At 52.7% G+C, this 21,093-nt stretch overlaps 1 protein-coding gene across 1 annotated transcript; it reads right to left on the bottom strand.

Moving 5' to 3' along the window:
* Positions 1 to 11,095: 11,095 nt before the first annotated feature.
* On the bottom strand, positions 11,096 to 16,805 carry LOC149861204 (immunoglobulin alpha-2 heavy chain-like). The gene is made up of 6 exons (XM_090052022.1): positions 15,339 to 16,805; positions 14,728 to 15,057; positions 13,896 to 14,201; positions 13,181 to 13,288; positions 12,867 to 12,904; positions 11,096 to 11,808 (listed from the first exon to the last, which is right to left on the bottom strand). The coding sequence occupies exons 1-6, from the start codon at positions 15,457 to 15,459 to the stop codon at positions 11,731 to 11,733; spliced, it is 981 nt and encodes a 326-aa protein (XP_089908148.1). The 5' UTR covers positions 15,460 to 16,805; the 3' UTR covers positions 11,096 to 11,730.
* Between the last annotated feature and the right edge of the window lie 4,288 nt (positions 16,806 to 21,093).

The raw sequence follows: 21,093 nt of genomic DNA, 5'->3' as shown, positions 1-21,093 counted from the left end.
TCCGCTCCGTGCTCTGTTTACTACCCTGTTCCCAACTCCCTCCCTGACCTGCCACGTGCCACACGCGGCGGCTGTCCATGCCATTTCTAGCACATGTGCCACAGGTCGGCTACCCCCACTGCAGGGGAATGCTGGGGAAACCAGAGGCCAATTCTGCTCCGCAGGGCAAAGTCTCTCTGGGCCAGTCTGAGCCTTCCCCCCGCGAGCAGGCAACAGCCCTAACCACACTGCTTCCTACTCACCCTATACTGGCAAAGGTGAGGCAGTCAGCAGGACCCACTCACAAAGCTCAACCCGCACATGAGCATTTGCAGCAAGATGCCTGGCTGGAAACCAGGCTGGGGGAATGGGCAGGGGGGACGGGACAGACAGACTACTAAAGGCAAGCAAGGGGTGATGCTGGGCACAGGCCTGATGGGCCCTGAGCAGGACCAGGTGGCCCCAGGGGGTGGAAATCATGGAGGCCAAGAGCAAAGGCAGCTGCTGACCTGCTGGACGGAGCTGGGACATGGGGAACAAGGCTGCCGTGCAAACTGGCTTCCTGCTCTGGTCATCAGTGTTGTGGGGGAGTCGCCCAGGGGGTTGATTAGAGATGTGTCTGGGATGGCTTGTGCAAGGCTGATCCTGCCTCAGGCTGGGGCTGGACTAGATGTGACCTTGGGAGCTCCCTTCCCACCCAGCATCTCCAAGAGTCAGTGATGGATGTGAATGGCAGAAACCCCCACAGCCAACAATGCCAGACTTCTTCCCCTGCTTGGCCCCTCCATGCTGCACACTAGCTTCAAAACCAGCACAGCTGCAGGACTGGGGTCCTTACACATGGGAGCACAGATGCCCCAATGCCCATGAGGGCACATATGGGCCACGAACCTCCTTCCACCCCATCCAAGGACCTTCATTCTGAGCACAGTGAGGCCTCACTGCCAAGGCAGTCTGGCATCCAGTGACCACCACTGAGCTCAAGGCTTGCCTACTGGAAGGGCTCTAAGCTCCAGTCCTTCTGTTGTCAGCTTGCTGGGTATTTTGATGCTCTCAGAGCTGCAGAGCAAGCAGCAGAGCTGCTCAGTTATCCGTATCTCTGTGGTTTACCCATGCGGCTCCCTCTCTGCACAGAGCAGACATCAAGCCCAGCAGTGCAGCCTCCCAGGCCTTGACACCTGCATGTCGTCCCAGCACAAATTCTGCCCTTTGCAAGGGCCGTGCGCATCAGGGCCAGAGATGCTTCATTACACAGCTGCCTATTGCTGACAGAGGCAGGGATAAGACCATGGCTTACCAGGCTGCTCAGATGCAAAGCACACCTGAGCTTGAGCTGGATGCAGTTGTGGAGTATAGAAGTCATCCAGGACTACAAACCCTGCCTGGGAAGCTGGTTAAATCCTCAGGTGGGTCATTCTAGTAGCTCAGAGCACAGCACAGGGCACCCAGCCACTCAGATCACAACTAGGGAGCTTAAAGCTGAAGCCACTGCCATAAAGACCCACCTCTGGATCATTATTTTGGGCTCTTTGACCTTATGACATACTGCATCCTCTGAAATGGAAGGAGGAATTTGTTCTAAATATTGCACCTAGATATCTCTTGCCAAAATATGGAATGGGCTCCCAAAGGAGGTGGTGCTCTCCCCTGCCTTGGAGGTGTTCAAGAAGATATTAGACAGGCATCTAGCTGGGGTTATTTGACCCCAGTGCTCTTTCCTGCCTAGAGCAGGGGGTTGGACTCAATGATCTCAAGGTCCCCCCCGACCCTAGAAATCTATGAAATCTATAAAATCTTCCACCAGTGCTTCTCCACCCACAAGGAAAAACTGGTATTTTGGGGAAAATAATTTTTAGGAGTTTTATTTGTTTGTCTGAAATCTCTGAAGACAAGGCTTGTAGCCACAGCCAAGGGCAGGGAGACTATAACGAAAACTAGCTGAATTCTGTTAGTATGGGTAACGATGGTAGGGAAAAGGCCTTGGGATTCAGAGCCTGGTAGCTGGCACGTGCTAAACCCGCAGTGCAGCATCCTGCCAGCTCGTGCGGGAGCGCAGCACAGATACTGCAGCACAGGCTCCCGTCCGATTGTGGGCTGGGCACAGGCCCCAGCCCCTGGGGATTGTCTCTTGTTCCCTGATTGCTGAACAGCTCAAGAGTCCACCTGATGTCCCTCCCAGGGACATTTGCAGCCAGAAATTTCAGGGAAGGAAAAAGTAAAATTTAGGTTTGTGTTGAAATGTCCCAAGACGGGGCGGGGGGGTGGGGAGGGGGTGCAGGGAGGGGCAGGAAATGTTCCACCTGGTTCTACTGGGAAGCCTTTGCTACAATGGTGGGAAATGATGCCCCCCTCTGCCCCCCAGACATGCTCATCTCTGGGGTCTTTGGAAGTGTCCAGTCTGAACGCCCACAAGGAGAGAGCGTGTCCTCCCGTGGAGCCTTCTTGATGGCTGGTGTGGCTCACACCGATCAGCAGAGAACTGGCCGCCGTCCCTGCATGAAGGAGCCCGTGGATGAGGCTATTCATGGCGTCACATTCCTCCCTCATGCTGCCTGCTTCTTCCTGGGCTTGAGGTGAGTCTGTGGCTCAAACGCCAGGTCTGTGTATATGAGCCCATCCTGCCGGCAACATTTCATAGCATTGGAAAAGGAACCAGGCACCAGTGCAAGAGGGGCTGGGATTCCCTGAGCCCCAGTCCCTTATGCTCCTGCTTTTCCTATCAAGGCTGAGTGAAATAAATGGACTACCCCTGCATGGACTGCAATGAGGTGGGGGCCAGATCCATGCAGCGCAGGCTTTTGGAGTCAGGACACATGAACATTTCCTGTGGGTGAAAGGGAAGTGGGGGCTTTCCTACACATCAGCTGTTCCATGGTAACCCCCTCCCATGTGTCCACTCTCATGCAGTGGTCAGTGGAAGCTGCCTGGATGTCCTTAACCCTCAGTGAACCAGGACTAAGATAAACCAGTCTGGCTTTCACATACGCCTGGATAAGCTCAGGCACCAGGGCATTTTCCCTGGTCTAGTGCAGCCCTCCCAGCCTCTACATCCATGTCTCAAAGTGCTCTGCAAACACTGTATTTTCTAGCATGCAACAATGACCTCCCGCACCCAACCAGCTGAGAACTGGGGTGCAGGTATTAAGTGGGGAAGTCTATTAATTTCTCCAAGATAGAAACCCCTGGCCCTGCTCCCGGCTGCCCAGCAGCTCTGCTATTCCACTTCAGGCAGCCGAGGGAGTTCACAGGCCCTTGCTCTTCACTGCGCAGGTGGTAACAACCATCTCTCCCTTTCCATGGTTACTGCACTAGGGACTCAGGCTGTCTTAGGGCAGTGTTGCTGTGTGCTAGGGCATCTGCCCTCTGGTCCTATTTCACACTGCTTTAGATCTGATCAAGAGATCGGACCAAAGGAAGTGGTGCTCGCTTCTACCCTGGGGGTCTTCAAAAGGAGGCTAGATAATCACCTAGCCGGGGTCGTTGGACCCCAGTACTCTTTCCTGCCCATGGCAGGGGGTCAGACTCAATGACCTGCTCAGGTCCCTTCTGACCCTACCAACTATGAAACTAAGACACTAAGAAAAGAGGTCCACCCACATAGACCATGCTTCGTCTGCTGCTCAGGTGTCAGTGAAACAGGCAGAGGAGGCTTTTTCCTTGTTCTCTGTAGCCATAACTCTTGGGATAACATTTCTTCAAGATGTCTTTCAAACACAAAGTGCCTATTAAATTTAGGGGCATGTTATATGTGAAAAAATCCAGTACCCTGCATTATTTCAGTGCCAGCCACTGCTGAGGGTCAATGCAAGACACAAAGTGGGTCTGAACCTGCCATTTGACCTTCCCAGCACCCAGAGGAAGGAGGTCTTGTTAGCTCAGCTTCTGCACACAGGGATGGAGCTGTTAAAAGACTAGACCAGGGTCCTGCAATGTATAAGAAAGCCAGGCTAGGATAACGCTTGCTCTTAAACTGCAATTCCTCCCTCTCAGTCAATCACTCAGTGCACATGACTGATGTGCTGTGAGGATGGACGCAGACTGGCCCACTGAGGTGGTCAGCAAGGGTTTGTAATGGGCTGTACCTGATTCTCCTGGGAGATGCAAGGTGCTCATTTCCTGGGCTGGGATCCTGAAATAGAGACAGTGGTCATAGCTCCTCTTCCACTGCCGTGTCCCTGTGTACACAAGGCTGAGCACACAGGTGAGTCCCCGGTGCAAAGCCTCATGCCCTGCATGATCCACACACCCCAGGCTCAGGCTGTCTGTGGCGAGGGCCTGTCTACATCACTCCCTGGGAGCAGAGCTCAGAGCCGACCTCCAGGCACAGGACAAGCCTTGGGGCCTGACGACTGCAGCCTGGTCGTCCCGCACAGGTGAGCCCACTAGGGATGCCTAGGGAGCGTCTGGGGGCCACGTGCTGTTTCTTACCCCATCTGGGAGCGCAGCAGATCCAGATGAGACTTGGGGGCACCGTGAACCAGCTGCCATGACAGGGAGCATGACGCAGGGTGCAGAGGGAGCTACAACTTAGATACAAAAGCCTTGCGTCAGTGCTCTTGCCCAGTTCCCCTGTGTAGCAGTGGGTCCAGGGGTTGGAGGACCATAGAGAGCTGGGCTCTGTCCCTGGTGTTGCCACTCACCTGCTGCAATTCAATACCCCTCCCTATGCCCCAGTTTTCACACCCAAAAAACAGTGCTGGTACCAACAGCTTTTGTAAAGCCCGGGGGGACCTCTAGATGGAAGCTGCAAACTGAGATCCCCACAGCCCCTCCATCCCTCGGAGTATCCAGCACACTCCTATAAGCCCCCTCTCTTGTGGATATTGTCATTTAACTAGTTGGAGAGGTCTCCAAGAAGGCTGCTGCCTTGTCTCATAACCTGGGCACTGTTTTATGCCATCTTCCCCAAATTTTCTGAATGTCTGCCTGCATGCAAGCATGATACAATCATCCAGTCACTGTCATGCACACTAGAGGCACCAGTGATTATGGGGCTTCAAATGTAGGTTAAGTCTTTGCCTCAAACAACCACTCACTTGCAGAATAGACGGCGCGTCTGGTAACGCTGCTGCCAGATGAGTTGAATGTGACTTCACAGGTGACGGCCGCCCCACTGGCCCAGCTGGCCCAGGGGATGCTGATGCCATGGATGAGTGTTAAGGACCCATCACTGGCTTTGAGGTTGGAGATGCCCTAGATCACACAGGCCAGATGTGCAGGCTCCCTGGCTCCATTCCCCCCTGCAACGGGGCCCAGGAGCAGCACGGAGCTGCTGTGGGTGAAGCTGTCTGGGCAGAAAGGAAGGTGAGAGCTCAGACAGAGCTGAACCACAGCCCAGCCACAGCTGTGGATCTGTCACCAAGAGTTTAACCAAGATAAAAGTCTACTGGGGAATAAGGAAATGTGCCATCCTGAGCTGGAACAGAGGAACCAACCCAAGGCACGGCCGTCCTAGCCAGGAGAGAGCCAGGCAGCCTTCTCAAGGCAGCACTAGCAGCTTTGGGAGATCACAATCTTCTCACCCGCTGCCACGGATCAGAGGGAGAAACATCCCAGCCTGGCTGCACAGACCAGCCCCATGGAGACCTCAGCACTTCCCTGCACCAGTTGCCAGGTTTCCCCTGAGAAAAACACTGCATAGCCCCTTCTCTCTCTGCCCCCAGCAGCTAACACTGAGCCATTTTACTTAGCTAAAAACACAGCTTCTTTTCAGCAATTTACTCTTCTATGTTCTTACAGTTTCTTGTTGGTTTCTAACTGAATGTGAGCAACGAGATACTCCGATATTCTAGTTAAAGAAGTAATGGGTTGTTACCTCCAACAATCACCATGGTGCCGTTCCCAAACGTCAAGTTGCTCATGGCTACACATGCACAGTAATAAATGCCAGTGTCCTTCCTTTGGATCTTCTTGATTTCGAGTGTAGCGTTGGATTTCTGATGCTTGCAAGCAAATTTGCTATCATTTTGATTCTTGCAGTTTTTAATAAATATGGGAGCCTCACCTGCCCTTCTCAGATACCAGTGCAATTTTGCTCCCCCATCCACATCCTTGCTGGAGGAGCAGGGGATCTCTGCTGCCCCACTGGCTTCAACAACCAGGAACTGCTGAGGCTGGTGCAGATGTAACTGGACTCCCAACACTGTGGAAACACAACAGAGCCCAGCACTGCAATCTGTGTCCTGCTGACATAGTTTGTGTCCCTGATCCCAGGAGCGCGGTGCTGAGAGGTGCGTGGGGGGCTTACCTAAGCATGAGAGAAACAGGGAGTTGGCGAGGAACATGATGGCCACGAGTATCCTGCCCCTCCAGCCCAGGGCTGCCGTCTAAGTGCAGAGCTGCAGTGCAAGGGCTCAGAGCTGGTCATTTCCAGGGAGGAGCACCTCCCATAGGGACGTGGATTCTGGGGAAGGGATTTTTTAGCCTCATTCTCTTGCTGTGCACAGATCTGCATCGCATTTCCCTGCTTCTGACCTCTACTTCAATTTGCTATGAGCATTAACACTCGTCACACCAGCAGCTAAGGTGCCACAAAACATCTCCCCTTGCTGGCCTACTCAGAAGAGCCCAAGTGTCCTACCAGCCCAGGATCCATTTTCTTTGAAGGGTGCCCATGCCCCTAAATCACTTTGGTGCTTGTGAGGCTGATCCTACCGCTCTGTGTTCCAGCCATTCTAGCCCCGATTTCTTACGGATACATCCCCTGCTCCAAGATGAGCGTTTGCAGCCTCTTTGGGGAGAGGCGTTGATGGCATCTGATGTTATCAGAGTAAACGCTCTGACCTGTTGGAAAATACAGGGGACAAGAGGAACATCCTGTGAAGCACCTCTGTGGCTTGGGACTTACGTGTGGTTGGAGAAGCAGCTAGAGCCAGATTTTAAAGGTGCTTTCTCACTTGAAGGCACCTGCAAGTCAGATGCCCCTGGCATGAGAACCTCATACCAGTTTACCTCCCCTGAACTAGCAAACTGGCACACTTACAACACATGGCTGTGACTTACCCCAAAATATCAATGGGCCTCATTTGAGAGAGAGAGAGAGAGAGAGAGGGAGAGAGAGGGAGAGAGAGAGAGAGCAAGCAATCAGTTGGGCAATGCTTTATTGGTATTTTTACAATGTTAAAGTGATGTGGAAGCCTGCCAGTGTCTCTATCACCGTGATAAAATACATTCTAAATACCTATGTGTGTTGATGTGTGCTTTTGGTTTTCTTTGCACGTGATGGGTGTGTGATGGGGGGATGTGGTGTTTGCAGGAAGGGGGTGGGGGAAGGTGGGTTGGTGTGTGGATAGGTATGGGGTGATTGCTGGGGGGACTGTGGGTGTGGGGGACTTTGTGGGGGGGCCAGAGAGGCCCCGAGGGTGACAAGACCTGGCTGGGCACAGATTGGAGGGGAGGGTCTAGGGGGCTGGCAAGGGGAAGGGCCAGGCAGGGGGCTGGGGGAGTGGGCAGTGCCGGCAGGGGTCCCCCCCGTGGTCCCCTCCCCCCTCTTCCAACCCCCCCGACCCCTTACTCACCGGCACCGGAGGCCTGGTGCTGAACACGCCGCCTGGCCGGCTGTGCATTTCAGCACCAGGGCCAGGGGCCAACCACAGAGATGCTCCGGCAGCCAGAGCGTCTCCCTGGAGAACCCAGCCTCTGGTTGCCTCGGGGCATGGTCCCGGACCGTGCCCTGCCCCACTTTTTTAGACCCCTGGATATGCAGGGGTCTAATTTTCTTCCCTTTTTGCCGTTTCTGCATGTGCTTCTTGCCTTGGCTCAAAGGGATCTGAGGCAGAGCTAGTGGCACGCGCGCGTTCGTCTGGACGTGCCCTACGAGGCAACAGCTCGTTTTGCTCCGTGTTGTCAAAGAGGACGGCATCGTACGTGCTTATAGGTGTGTGACCCCTTGGGCCATGATAACTTCACGCGGCTTACTGCATTACATACAAAACAGTAGCGAAGCACCAAAACAAGCCAGACAAGAGTCATGGGAGACTTGTACCACATAGACTAACTATATCAGGGTTCAACTGCTGTAAGCAGCAGGCTGACTTCAATCAGCTGTTATGGAGGGGGAGTAGGACACCGAGCTTCTAAACAGAGAGCAATGATCAGACTACAAAGGGCAAGACACCCTGGGGAAGGGGTGACACCGGGGAAGAGAAAAGCTCAAATGAAATCAAATAATGTGGTGAATAAGAATCCAAGAATAAAGATGGAGTCCCCTATGGTTCGTCTGCCTCTGTGTCATTTATTTCCTCCTCTTTTCATCGCTGTCAGCATCAGCTCACAGAGATTTAGGTCTCTTCTCCTCCCCAAGGCACAGTCTCCCCAGCCAGTCTGAGCCTGCCCTAATCACCACCCCAATTCTTACTAACCCCTTTCCAGTGAGGGGGGGCAGGGGAGGGGGCACATGTAAAGCTTCACCCACACATGAACATTTGCAGCAAGCCACGTGGCTGGCAGTGCGTGAGCCCAGGCAGAGGGCGAAGGGCAAACAAGGGGTGATGCTGGGCACAGGATGGATGGGCACTGAGTGGCACCAGATGGCCCCAGGGGGTGGAAATCAGGGAGCCCGAGAGCAAAGGCAGCTGCTGGCCTGCCGGAGGGAGCTGTGATGCAGGGAACAACCTGCTCTGTAAACCGGCTTCCTGAGCTGGTTGAATAAAGATGTCTGGGCTGATTTTAATGGGGCTAAACCTGCCTCAGGCCAAGGGCTGGACTAGACACGACCTCAGTAGCTCCCTTCCCACCCAACATTTCTAGGAGTCTATCATAGATGCGGACTGCAGCTACCCCCACCATTGACACCCCACCGTTGACACCCCCAGACCCATTCCCTTGCTTGGCCCCTCCATGCTGAGCACCGGGTTGAGATCAGCGTGGCTGCACGACTGGGCTCCATGCACGTGGGAGCACAGATGCCCCGATCCCTGCATGGGCACAGCTATATCTGTGGTACGCACCTTTCTTCCACTGCATCCAGGGACATTCGTCCTGAGCACTGTGAGCCCTCACTGCCCCGGCAGCCTGGCATCCAGGTACCACCACTCTCAGGGCCTGCCATGAGGAAGGCTTTCAGCTTTGGCCCCTCTATTGTCATCTGCCTGGGTATTTTGTGGCTCTCAGAGCCACAAAGCTAACAGCAGAGCTGCCCCTTTGGCTGTGTCTCTGCACTTGCCCAACAGGGCTCACTTTCTGCACAGAGCAGACATCCAGCCCAGCCTCTGTGACCTTTCAGCGGCTCAGTGCAGCCTCCCTGGCCCTGACACCCAGTCACAGCACAAACCCTGCCCTTTGCACAGGGCCACGCACATCACCTCTGCCTGCACATCACCTCTCTGTCCTGATACCTTCTGAATCTACAGTTTATCCATTTCAAGCCACTTTGCAGCAAAGCCCACCTCTGGATCCTAATTCTGGTCCCTTCCGGCCTCATGGCATACTGCATCCCCCAAAATGGACAGAGGTGTTTCATTGAAATATTGCATCTAGATTTCTTACTGAAAGTCTTTCATCAACGCTTCTCTACCCACAAGGAAAAACTGACATTTTGGGGCAAAAAACCTTGGGATGTTTTATTTTTTGGTCAGAAGGCTGCAAAGGCAAGGCTTGTGCACACAACCAAGGGCAGGGGGACTGTGGCACAGACTAGCTGAATCTCATAACTGCGGGTAATGAGAGCAGGGAAAAGGCTGTGGGATGAGTGCATTCAGAGCCTGGCAGCTTGCACGTGCTAAACCTGCAGCGCAGCATCCTCCCAGGTCGTGCGGGAGCGCAGCACAGATACTGCAGCGCAGGTTCCCGTCCGATTGTGGGCTGGGCACAGGCCCCAGCTCCCTGGGGATTGTCTCTTGTTCTCTGATTGCCGAACAGCTCAAGAGTCCACCTGATGTCCCTCCACAGGGGATGTTTGCAGCTGGGAATTTTGGGGAGAAATAATGTTGAATTTAGATTTGTGTTGAAATGTCCCATGATGAGGGGAAATATTTCACCCAGTGCTACAATAATGGAAAATGATGCCTCCCCAGCCATGCTTATCTTTGGGGTCTTCTACCTGTCCAGTCTGAACACCCACAAGGAGACAGCATGTCCCCCTGCAGAGGCTTCATGGTGGCTGGCGTGGCTCACACTGATCGGCAGAGAACTGGCCGCCATCTCCCACGAAGGAGCCCGTAGATGTGACTCTTCATGGTGTCACGTTCTTCCCTCGTGCTGCCTGCGGCTTTCTGGGCTTGGGGTGAGTCCGCAGCTCTAACTCCAGGTCCATGTATATGAGTCCGTCCTGTTGGCAACATTTCATCGGATTGGAAAATGAACAGGCCCCTGTGCGAGGGGGCTGGGATTCCCTGAGCCCCAGTGACAATCCCTTCTGATCTTTTATGCTCCTACTTTCCCTATCAAGGCTTTCCCTAGTAGTGTATTTAACAGGATGCCCTACATCAATTGCAATGAGCTGGGGGCAGGGCAGGCTCTTGGAGTCAGGACACATGAACATTTCCTATGGGTAAAAAGGAGGTTGGGGCTTTCCAACACATCAACTATTCTGTGGTAACCCCCTGTGTGTCTGCTTTTACACAGTAGTAAGTGGAAGCTGCCTCAGTGAACCAGGACTAAGTTAACCTCATCCGGTTCACATACCCTGGGATAAGGACAGGCACACAGGCACTTCCCCTGGTCCAGTGAAGCCCTGCCAGCCTCTACCCCTATTAACCAATTCACACATTCATCCCTTGAAGCGCTCTGCATACACTGTATTTTCTAGCATTCGCCACACAGCTTTTCCCCCCAAACCAGCCCAGAATTGGGCTGTGAATATGAAATAGGGAAGCTGATGCTTTTGCCCAAGATTGAAGCACCCAACCTCGCTCCCTGCTGCACAGCAGCTCTGCTATTACTCCTCAGGCCAATGAGGGAGTTCACGGCCCCTTGCGCTTCACTGCACAGGTGTTAACAACCATCTCTCCTTTTCCATGCCTGGAGACTAGTGACCCAGGGCAGTTTTGCTGTGTGCTAGGGCATCTGGTCCCTGCACCTAGACGTTTAATATAAATATTGCATCTAGATTTTTCTTACTAAAAATCTTCCATCAGTCCTTCACCACTGACAAGGAAAAACTGGTATATGTGGGCAACAAAGTTTTGGGGGTTTTATTTTTTGGTCAGCACACTGCTAAGACAAGGCTGGTGCACAAAGCCAAGGCATGGGGGAACATAGCACAGAGTAGGTGAATCTCGTTAGTGCAGGTAATGACGGCAGGGAAAAGGCTGTGGGATGAGTGCATTCAGAGCCTGCTAGCTGGCACGTGCTAAACCCGCAGTGCAGCATCCTCCCGGCTCGTGCGGGAGCGCAGCACAGATACTGCAGCACAGGTTCCCGTCCGATTGTGGGCTGGGCACAGGCCCCAGCCCCTGGGGATTGTCTCTTGTCTCTGATTGAAGAACAGCTCAAAAGTCCACCTGATGTCCCTCTGCAGGGGATGTTTGCAGCCAGGATTTTCATGGGGGGAAAAGTGAAATTTATGTTTATGTTGAAATGTCCCATGACGGGGGGAAATGTTCCACTCGGTTCTCCTGGGAAGTTTTTGCTACAACAATGGGAAATGTCCCCCGCCAGCCAAGCTCTGACCTGTCCAGTCTGAGCGCCCATGAGGAGAGAGCGTGTTCCCCCATGGAGACTTCTTGGCGGCTGGTGTCGTTCACGCCGATTAGCAGAGAACTGGCCGCCATCCCCGCACAAAACAGCCTGTGGATGCGGCTGTTCAGGGAGTCACGGTCTTCCCTTGTGCCATCTTGGCTTGTGCTGAGTCGGCGGCTTAAATGCCAGGTCCGCGTATACGAGTCCATCCTGCCGGGAACATGTCATAGCATTGGGAAAGGACCCAGACTCCTGTGCAGGGGGGCTGGGATTCCCTGAGCCCCAGTGAAAGTCTCCCCCAGTCCCCTATGCTCCTGCTTTCCCTGTCAAGGCTTAGTGAAATCACTGGGCAACCCTTGCATTGACTCCAATGAGCTGGGGGCCAGATCCAGAGCACCATGCCGTGCAGGCTCTTGAAGCCAGGACACATGAACATTTCCTGTGCCTTAAAAGGAGGTGGGGGCTTTCCTATGTATCAGTTTATTCTGTGGTATCCCCCCTCCATGTGTCCACTGTCATACAGCGGTCAGTGGAAGCTGCCTGGATGTCCTTAACTCTCAGTGAACCAGGACTAAGAGAAACCAGGCTGGCTTCCACGCATCCCTGGATGAACCGGGACATTTTCCCTGGTCCAGTAAAGCCCTCACAGCCTCTACATCCATGCCTTGAAGTGCTCTGCAAACACTGTATTTTCTAGCATGCAATATGCACCTTTTTCCCCAAAACCAGCCCAGAATTGGGGTGTAGATATTAAGTGGGGAAGCTGATTCTTCTGGCCAACAGAAAAGCACCCGGCCTAGCCTCTGCTGCCCAGTAGCTCTGCTGTTGCTCTTCAGGCAGCTGAGGGAGTTCACGGCCCCGTGCTCTTCCCTGCACAGGGGTTAACCACCATCTCTCCTTCTCCATGGTCACTGCACTAGGGACCCAGCCTCTGAGGGCAGTTTTACTGCCTGCTAAGGTACTAGGGTACCTGGTCTCTGCTCCTATTTCACATCGTTTTAAGACCCAGAGAGGCTCTGAAGATACCATTTGATGTTCCCAGCACCCAGAGGAAGGAGGTCTTGCTAGCCCCACTTCTACACACAGGGATGAAGCAGGTAAAATGACTAAACCAGGGTCCACCGTCTGTAAGCGACCAAGCTAGGATAATGCTTGCCCTTAAACTGTGCTGCCCTTTCATCTGTAATTAAGTGTCAGTGAGAAATATGCTGATGGACCCATAGACAGGCCCAGCAAGGCAGACAGCAAAGGTTTCTAAAGGGCTGTACCTGGGAGATGCGAGAAGCTGCTTCCCTGGGCCGGGATCCTGAAATAGAGACAATGGTCATAGCTCCTCTTCCACTGCCGTGTCCCCATGTACACAGGACTGAGCACATGGATGAGTCCCCCGTGCAAAGCCTTATGCCCTGCATGAGCCACACACCCCAGGCTCAGGCTATCTGTGGCGGGGACCCGTCTACATCACTCCCAGGGGGCAGAGCTCAAAGCCGACCTCTGTGACGGCTGCAGCCAGGTTGTCCCGCACAGGTGAGCCCGCTGGTGATGCCCAGGGAGCGTCTGGGGGCCACGCGCTGTTTCTTACCCCGTCTGGGAGGGCAGCGGATCCAGATGAGGCTCAGGGGCACCGTGACCAGGAGCAGGGCGCTGCCTGCTGCCACGACAGGAAGCATGACGCAGGGTGCGGAGGGAGCTGCAAGGGAGCGACAAAAGCCCCATGTCAGTGCTCTTGCCCTGCTCCGCTCTGCAGCAGCGGGGTCCAGTGGTTAGAGGACTGGAGAGAGCTGGGCTGTCCCTGGTGACACCACTCACCTGTAGGTCACTGCTCCTGCCTGTGCCTCAGTTTCCCCAGCCCCAAAGCAGCACCAGCACTACCAGCCCTTGTAAAGCCCTGGGGGACCTCTGGATGGAAGATGCTAACTGAGATCTTGGGATTTCTTGTATCCAGTCGCTGCTGCCCACCTGTCTCCACAACTCTCCCTGGACCGTTCCCCTCATTCCACAGCCCCGCCGGACCTTGGAGTATCCAGCATGCTCCTTTCATTCATTGAAGGGCTCCTAACTCCTCTCTTCCCTGAATATTACCATTTAACTCTTCTCAGAGGTCTCCAAGGTGGTCTCTGCCTTGTCTCATGACCTTAGCACTGTTTAACGCCACCTTCCCACAAATGCCCTGCACATCTGCCTGCATGCAAGAATGACATGATCATCCAGACACCGTAATGCACATTAGAGACACCAGTGATTGCTATGGATTTGGACCAACATTATGTCTTAGCTGAAAATGCAGAACCACTCACATGCAGAATAGACGGCGCGTCTGGTAACGCTGCTGCCAGATGAGTTGAATGTGACCTGGCAGGTGACGGCCGCCCCGCTGGCCCAGCTGGCCCAGGGGATGCTGATGTGATGGATGAGTGTCAAGGACCCATCACTGGCTTCCAGTGTGCGTGGCAGCCCCTGGGCTGGCTCCTCGCCGGGAACACGCCAGGACACCTGGACGAGGTTGGAGACGCCCCGGATCACACAGGCCAGATGTGCAGACTCTGTGGCTCCCTTCTCCCCCGGGGCCAGGAGCAGCACGGAGCTGCTGTCGGTGAAGCTGTCTGGGCAGAAAAGAAACTGAGAGCTTAAGGGGAGACAGAGCTGAGCTGCAGCCTGGCCACAGTTGTGGGTCCATCACCAAGAGATTAAAGAGGATAAAAGTCTGTTGGAGAATAAGGACATGTGCTGCTCCCTGCCCAGCTGAAAGACAGGAACCAGCCCAAGGCACGGCCGTCGTAGCCAGGAGAGAGCCGGGCAGCCTTCCCAAGGCAGCACTGGCACCTTCGGGAGATCACAATCTTCTCACCCGCCGCCACAGCTCGGAGGGAGACACATTCCCCGCCTGGCTGCACAGACCAGCCCCATGGAGACCCCAGCACTTCCCTGCACCACTTACTGGGTTTCCCCTGTGAGTAAACGCTGCGTAGCCTGTTCCCTCTCTGCCCCCAGCAGCTAATGCTGAACACGTTTTACTCGGCTCACAACACAGCTTCTTTTCAGCAATTTACTCTTCTACACTGTTACAGTTTCTTGTCATTCTCTAATGGGACGTGAGCAATGAGACACTCAGATATAACGGTTTGTTACCTGCAATGATCACTGTGGTTCCCTTCCCGAAAGTCAAGGTGTTGGTGGCTGCATGTGCACAGTAATAAATGCCAGAATCCTTCCTTTGGATGTCCCTGATTTCCAGGGTTGTGTTGTATTTCTGATGCTTGCAAGCAAACCTGCTCTCATTTCTGCCGTCTGCACACTTCTTAATGTGAATGGGGACCTCACCCGCCCTTCTCAGATACCAGTGCACTTTTTCTCCCCCTTCCACATTTTCCCTGGAGGAGCAGAGGATCTCTGCCGTCCCACCGACTTGCACAAACAGGAACGGCTGAGGCTGGTGCAGCTGTAACTGGACTCCCAACACTGTGGAAACACAACAGGGCAATCGTCAGCTTCCAGCGGGTCTCGGGCTGACACAGGTGCTCCTCACATCTTGAGACCAGAAAGCATCTGCTGCTAAGTCTTCTGCTTTCCAGGTAGCCTTAAAGCAGCATCCTAACAACCCCCTCTACAGCTACCTCCAAGGCAATAAAAAAGCCTTTGAAATCCAGCCCAGAGCCCAGTGCTGGGATCTGTGTCCTGCTGAGGACATCTGCATCCACGATCCCAGGAGCACATTGCTGAGAGCCGTGGGGGAGGTTTACCTAAAGAGGAGACAAGCAGGGACTTGGCCAGCAACATGATTGCTGTGAGTATCCTGCTCCTCTGGCCCGAGGGCTGCCGTCTACGTGCAGAGCTGCAGTGCAAGGGCTCGGGGCTGGTCATTTCAGGGGAGGAGCACCTCCCACGGGGATGTGGCTACAGGGTGGGGGGGGGTCCTTTAACCACATCACCTTGCTGTGCACAGAACTGCAACATGTCTCCTGCATCTGACCAGTGCATCAAGTTCCTGTCAACATTAACACTCATTACACCAGGAGCTAACGTACGCCAAAATATCCCGCCTCGCTGGCCGGCTCAGAAGAGCGATAGTGTCTTAGTGTAGCAAAACCCCCAGTTTTTCTCTTTTCTTTAATTGAAAAATACATTCCCTTCCCTTCCCCGACCATTTCCAAGTTGCTCTCTGCCCTCTCTATCCCTTATAAGTAGTTATAAGTAGTCATGATAAGTCATAGCTAAGCTAAAACATACGATAAGCTCTTGCATTTCATTACTGTACCGAGCACCTTTTAAATTGTCCGTGTATCATTTTAAATAGTGCCCTGTTATTTTGGTATTGATTTTTATTGGTTTATATTGGATTCCTATTATGTTTGTATTGATTTTTACTGTTTTGTGTTGATAGGTATGATTTAGGCCTGTGCCTGTAAGTTAGCCAAAGTAATGTCAAGTCTCCATCTTGAAGTCTCCATTTTGTCCCCTCAGATCAACAGAGGCGAAAGGAAAACAGAGAAAGCAAATGAAAAATCTTCCAAGTGATTCTTGAGCTTCTGTCTCACGAGCAGAAGTGACTGGCACATTTATGAACCAGGTCCCAATCACTTGGTCCAGGGATCTGGGCTTCTAAGTCACCTGGGGGCACTAGGAAATGTTACCCCAAATCCCTGCTAGTAATAACATTTTATCCTGAGAAGGGTGAAGTGCCAGAGACCACATGAAGGCCACTCAGCCTGTCACTGCTCCGTGGATGTGAGTGAGAGGCATGGCCTTGAAAGGAAGCCCCCTGCATCAGCTCAGCAGTGTGTGCACGGCCCCACGGGGACTGTTCCCGCTGGAGGGGAAGGAGCTGTTCCTCCGCTGTCCTGGGACGTGCCCCATGGACATGAGTGTGTCTCTCCAGCGGGAGCTCAGATGGAGGAAAACCATAGGGGAGTGGACCCTATTCAATTTGGATTTGGCCTCAATCAGGGACAGTGATTTGATTAATTGATTCACATCACCGTCCCTGATTCGATTCTGCTGAATCCGAATCAAAGATTCAACGCTGATTCGGGGAATCAGCGATTCAGACATAGACACAGTTTTAAAAGCTTTGTCTACATAATTTGTGGTAGCAGGCGCAGCGCATGATCGCTGCAATGCTGGGGCACGTGGAGCATCCCATAGGAGTGCAGAGGGCCCTCTACATGCTTGACTTCTGTTTCGCCGTTTCGACAGGTCCATGTGTCATTTTGAATTTCATTTTGTTTTGGTGTACTGTTCTGTTTCATTTCATTAAAACTGTTTTGCTGTTTTGCTCATAAGCTATAATGGGGAATCCTGAAACAGCCTATAACTGTAATTTTGTGGCAGATTTGGATGAAAACAGCAGGGATGGTAGCCCCTTCTGAGGGCATGAATTCTGGCAAGTTTCAAGGAGATAGGTGCAGGGGTTTCTTGAAAACTGCCAAGCTGAGAAGCAAAACTTGTGTCACATGTGTGTTAAGGCACAGCTGGGTGAATGCTGCAGGCATGCTAGCCCCTGCTGAAGCCATGAAGCCTGCCAGGTTTCAAGGAGATAGGTGCAGGGGTTTCTGAGAAACTGCACCTCAAGCTCCTGACAAGCAAAAATTGTGACGTGGGTGGGTGACACTGCATGTGTGTTAAGGCATGCCCTCACTGATGCTGTGGCCTCTACGCAACATGGCAGTGCGCCCCAATGAGGACTCTCCTCCCCTACAGCCTCAGTCCGGTTCACCACTTTAAATGACAACAGGCAATAACCTAGTAAGCAGCACAGTAGCACCAGTAGCATCTGAGGCAGCCAAACAGTCACAGTCAATATCAGAGCAGTCCTTCCCCCCTCTTCCCCTTCCCTCTTCTTACTTCGTGTTTCCCTGCAGGCAACCCCAGCTTCAGCTTCAAAACTCAAAATGTTTCAAAAGTTTCGAAATATTTCAACTACCCTCATTTTGTTTCAAGGCTGTTTTGAAGCCCTTCGTTTCATTTAGATTTAGGGTGCAGGGGTTCACTGCCCAGAATGGCCTGGAGAGAACTCCTCCTAGGGAGGACAAGGTGCCTAAATCCCCGTGAGCTGATGCGGACAGCAATGCCCAGAAGATTAGATAAATGACAGAGATGCAGACAAACCACCAGGGACTCCATCTTTATTCTTGGATTCTTATTCACCACATTATTTGATTTCATTTGACCTTTTCTCTTTTCCCAGTGTAACCCCCTCCCCAAGGCAACTTGACCTTGTAGTCTGATCACTGCTCTCTAGTTAGAAGTTCAGGGTCCTGCAGTCCCTCAATGAGATCTGATTGAAGTCAGCCTGCTGCTTATGGAAGCTGAGCCCTGATATAGTCAGTCTATAAGGTGCAAATCTCCCCTGACTCTGCTCCGGCTTGTCTTGGTGCTTCACTACTGTTGTGCATGTAGTGCAATTGGTCATGTGAAGTTACCATGGCACAAGGGGTTACACGGCTATAAGCACTGGCCTGGTAATTATGCATTGGATCCCTACCTGGGAAACCTGTTTGTCCCGGAACACACCGTAAGGACGAATACTTACCGGCAGCTCGGAGCGCAGCACATGAAGGGCGGAAGGCAGAGCCCATGCGGCTCATTAGCTGCCTGTTTATTCAGCTGTGGCCGGCTGGTGACATCAGCGCCAAACGCCAGCCAGTGAAGATAAAAATGGCGGTGCACGCTGCGGAGCCAGGGGGGAATCAGGGAACAGAGCTGTGGCTAACGTCGGTAGCAGAGGCATCCCTGCCCATGGGACCCAGGGAGGACTACGGGGAAACTCTGGAAGGGTTGCTGTCGGGGCGCATATCGCCGTTGGACCTGGAGGTGCCTTGGAGTAGGCAGGAAACCAGACAAACTAAGGGATAAGGTACTCCGTGCCCCCTTAGAGACCCAGGAGGGGTAGAAGGGAAGTTAAAGGGGCAGAGAGCCCAGGGGTTGTGTTGGAGCATTTTTTTTTCCTTGAGTTGTCTTCCCGGGCTCCAGGGATACAGGAAGGAAGCGGGTCCTTGAGTTAGGTAGACAGTGACGGAACCCCCTGGGGTGGACTGGCCTTCAGTGGTCCCACGAGAAGAGGCGCTGACCATTCGGACACCGCTCCACAGGAGGCATGAGGCCAGGGTGTAGGGGTGTTGGAGACCCATGAGTAACTGCCGGGAGAACCGTGAGTCAACCAGCACACCTGATGAACGACCCCAGACACTGAGGTCCAACAAGTCGTGGCAGGCGAGCACGGGGTTGAAGACTCGGGTGGAAAACACCAGCTCAGGCAGGGACACAAACCCGTGAGGCGCTTAACATCAATTACTCGAGCGAGAGATGCACGAGAGCGACAGGTCGAGGCCCGGCAGCAACACTGTTTAATTGGCACAAATGCCCTCATCAACATATTACACCTATGAAGAAACCTGTGTGGTACCAGGGTTTGTACCCCCATCCAGGGCTTTGTCCAGTCTAACTGCAATGATTAGCACTTCTTCAGGGAGACTTTCCAGATCCATGAAATAGATTCATGTCTCACAGGAGCTCAGCTGTCATCTCACGGTACATGTGGCTGGGGGGGAAGGCAGGTCTGGATGCATGGAGTAGGGAGATGAGGCGGTTGAGAGACAGCCCACAGGGAGTTGGGAGAAGGGGCTGGAGGACTGGTAGCCATCAAGGGCTGAGTGACAGCCCTGGCCTGTGTCCACACTGCAGAGAGATTCTGTTAGTACCCAACCAGTCGTGCACACAAGGGCTCTGTCCTGGGTTTCCCAGCCGGGGCCTGCCACTAGCACCATCGCACATGAAGGGGCGAGTTTTTATGTGCAGATGGGACTGGAAACAGAACAAGGTTCTAACATGAATTAACTTTGCTGTGAGGACTTTCTAGCTTGGCATGAGATATCAAATGCCTTGAATAACCCTATAATGATATTTAAAATATGCAAATGCTATTAATGAAGACTACTCATGAGACATAACAGATGACTGGCTAAAATCTCTGCAATGACTTTAAAATCTCACTTGCTTTAAAGTGTGCTGTGTCTGCCTCTCTCCCAGGGACTTGTCGAAGGGTGCTATGATGTCTATCTCTATCCCAACCATGCAGTTGGTCCAACAAAGGAGATCACCCACAAGAATTCCTGCCCCTCGTTGAAATCTCAGCCTGATCTAAGCAATGGAGAAAACTCCAAGTAAGAGCAGGTCTAGGTAACAGTTTAATGTGCACATACAATATATAACGCGTCAAGACATGGAAAGGCCATGAGGAGGCCTAGAGATACAACATGACAGTGACTGAAGGTATTTTCAGACTCAGGGCCAAATCCTGGCTGATGTCGATGGAGTTAGGACAATTGAGAGCAGCTGGGCACATGCTGTCATTTCTTCTCCCATTTAAATGCAATTAGCCACAGCAATGACAGTGCCGTGAGAGAGGTTCACATTCCTCAAGTTGAAAAAGCATTTGTACAACTGGCTGGGGTTGGAAATCCTATAAACACCATCCAGTTAGCCAGCCTCACACCCAACTCATTACAGGACAATAATGTAGCATCTCCAGGGTGGTTTATTAAACTAAACCGGGTTTTCTATGCATGTCACAGCGTCGGTGCAGAACCCAATCGCAGCTCAGTCCTGCAAACCTCCCAGGCTGCTTGATCCCGTTCAAAACACGAGCAAACAGCCACACTCAGATCCCACTGTACGAAGCCATTTGTGATCTATCCACTCTCTCTCTCCTTTTTGCCGGCTGCTGCTGCTTGCGGTGGCCATGTCTTTGTGAATCGAGGTCCAGCTGGGCATAGACAATGCCGACCTGTTTGACAACAAGTAGCAAAATCCTGCCTTATAGGGTCCTAGAGAAGTGGGGCTGGAAGAGACCTACAGAGGTCACACCTAGTCCAAGCCCTGCTTGAGGCAGCATCATCCCTATTCAGACCATCCCAGACAAATCCGCTGTCTCGCCTCTTAGCAAAATTACCACCAACTCTCACACAACACAAGACATTGAACCTGAACCTCCCACAGAGAAAGCAGGGCCTCGTGCTACAAAATGATACCAGCAGGGACAGATGGGAACATCTCAGCCAGATTGGCTTTCATGGGCCTTTTTAGATATTCCCTCTTGGTTCTTATGACTTCGACCGTGGTGTGGGAGGGTGTTTTATCCTACTGGTGTCTGACTTCAGGAGCACGGGGAATGACAGGCTGTCACTGCAAATTGCACAAGGCTTTCAAATGCAATCATATGTTCTCTGTCTAGAGACTATCCAAGCACCGAAGTTTTCAATGTACCTTTTCTTTGGATTACTAGTCCCCCGGCATAGAAATTGACCTCATGTGTCAGGCTCAATTTTAGGAGAAACAGCTCCCCCCACTCCAGTAAGAGTCAGTAAGCACAGCTGTAGATCTTGGAGCCCCCACAGCCCTTATGAAATCCCACAGGGGATTTTGGAAGAAGAGGAAAGGAATCAAAGGGTCAAAGGCACTAAAACAACTAAGCTAAAAACTGCCCTGGAAACACTTTGG

Source organism: Crocodylus siamensis, chromosome 6 (genome assembly GCF_052110815.1).
Source record: "Crocodylus siamensis isolate JL-2025a chromosome 6, ASM5211081v1, whole genome shotgun sequence".
In the NCBI taxonomy this organism is placed as follows: Eukaryota; Metazoa; Chordata; order Crocodylia; family Crocodylidae; genus Crocodylus; species Crocodylus siamensis.
This window is presented reverse-complemented; position numbering and strand designations above follow the sequence as displayed.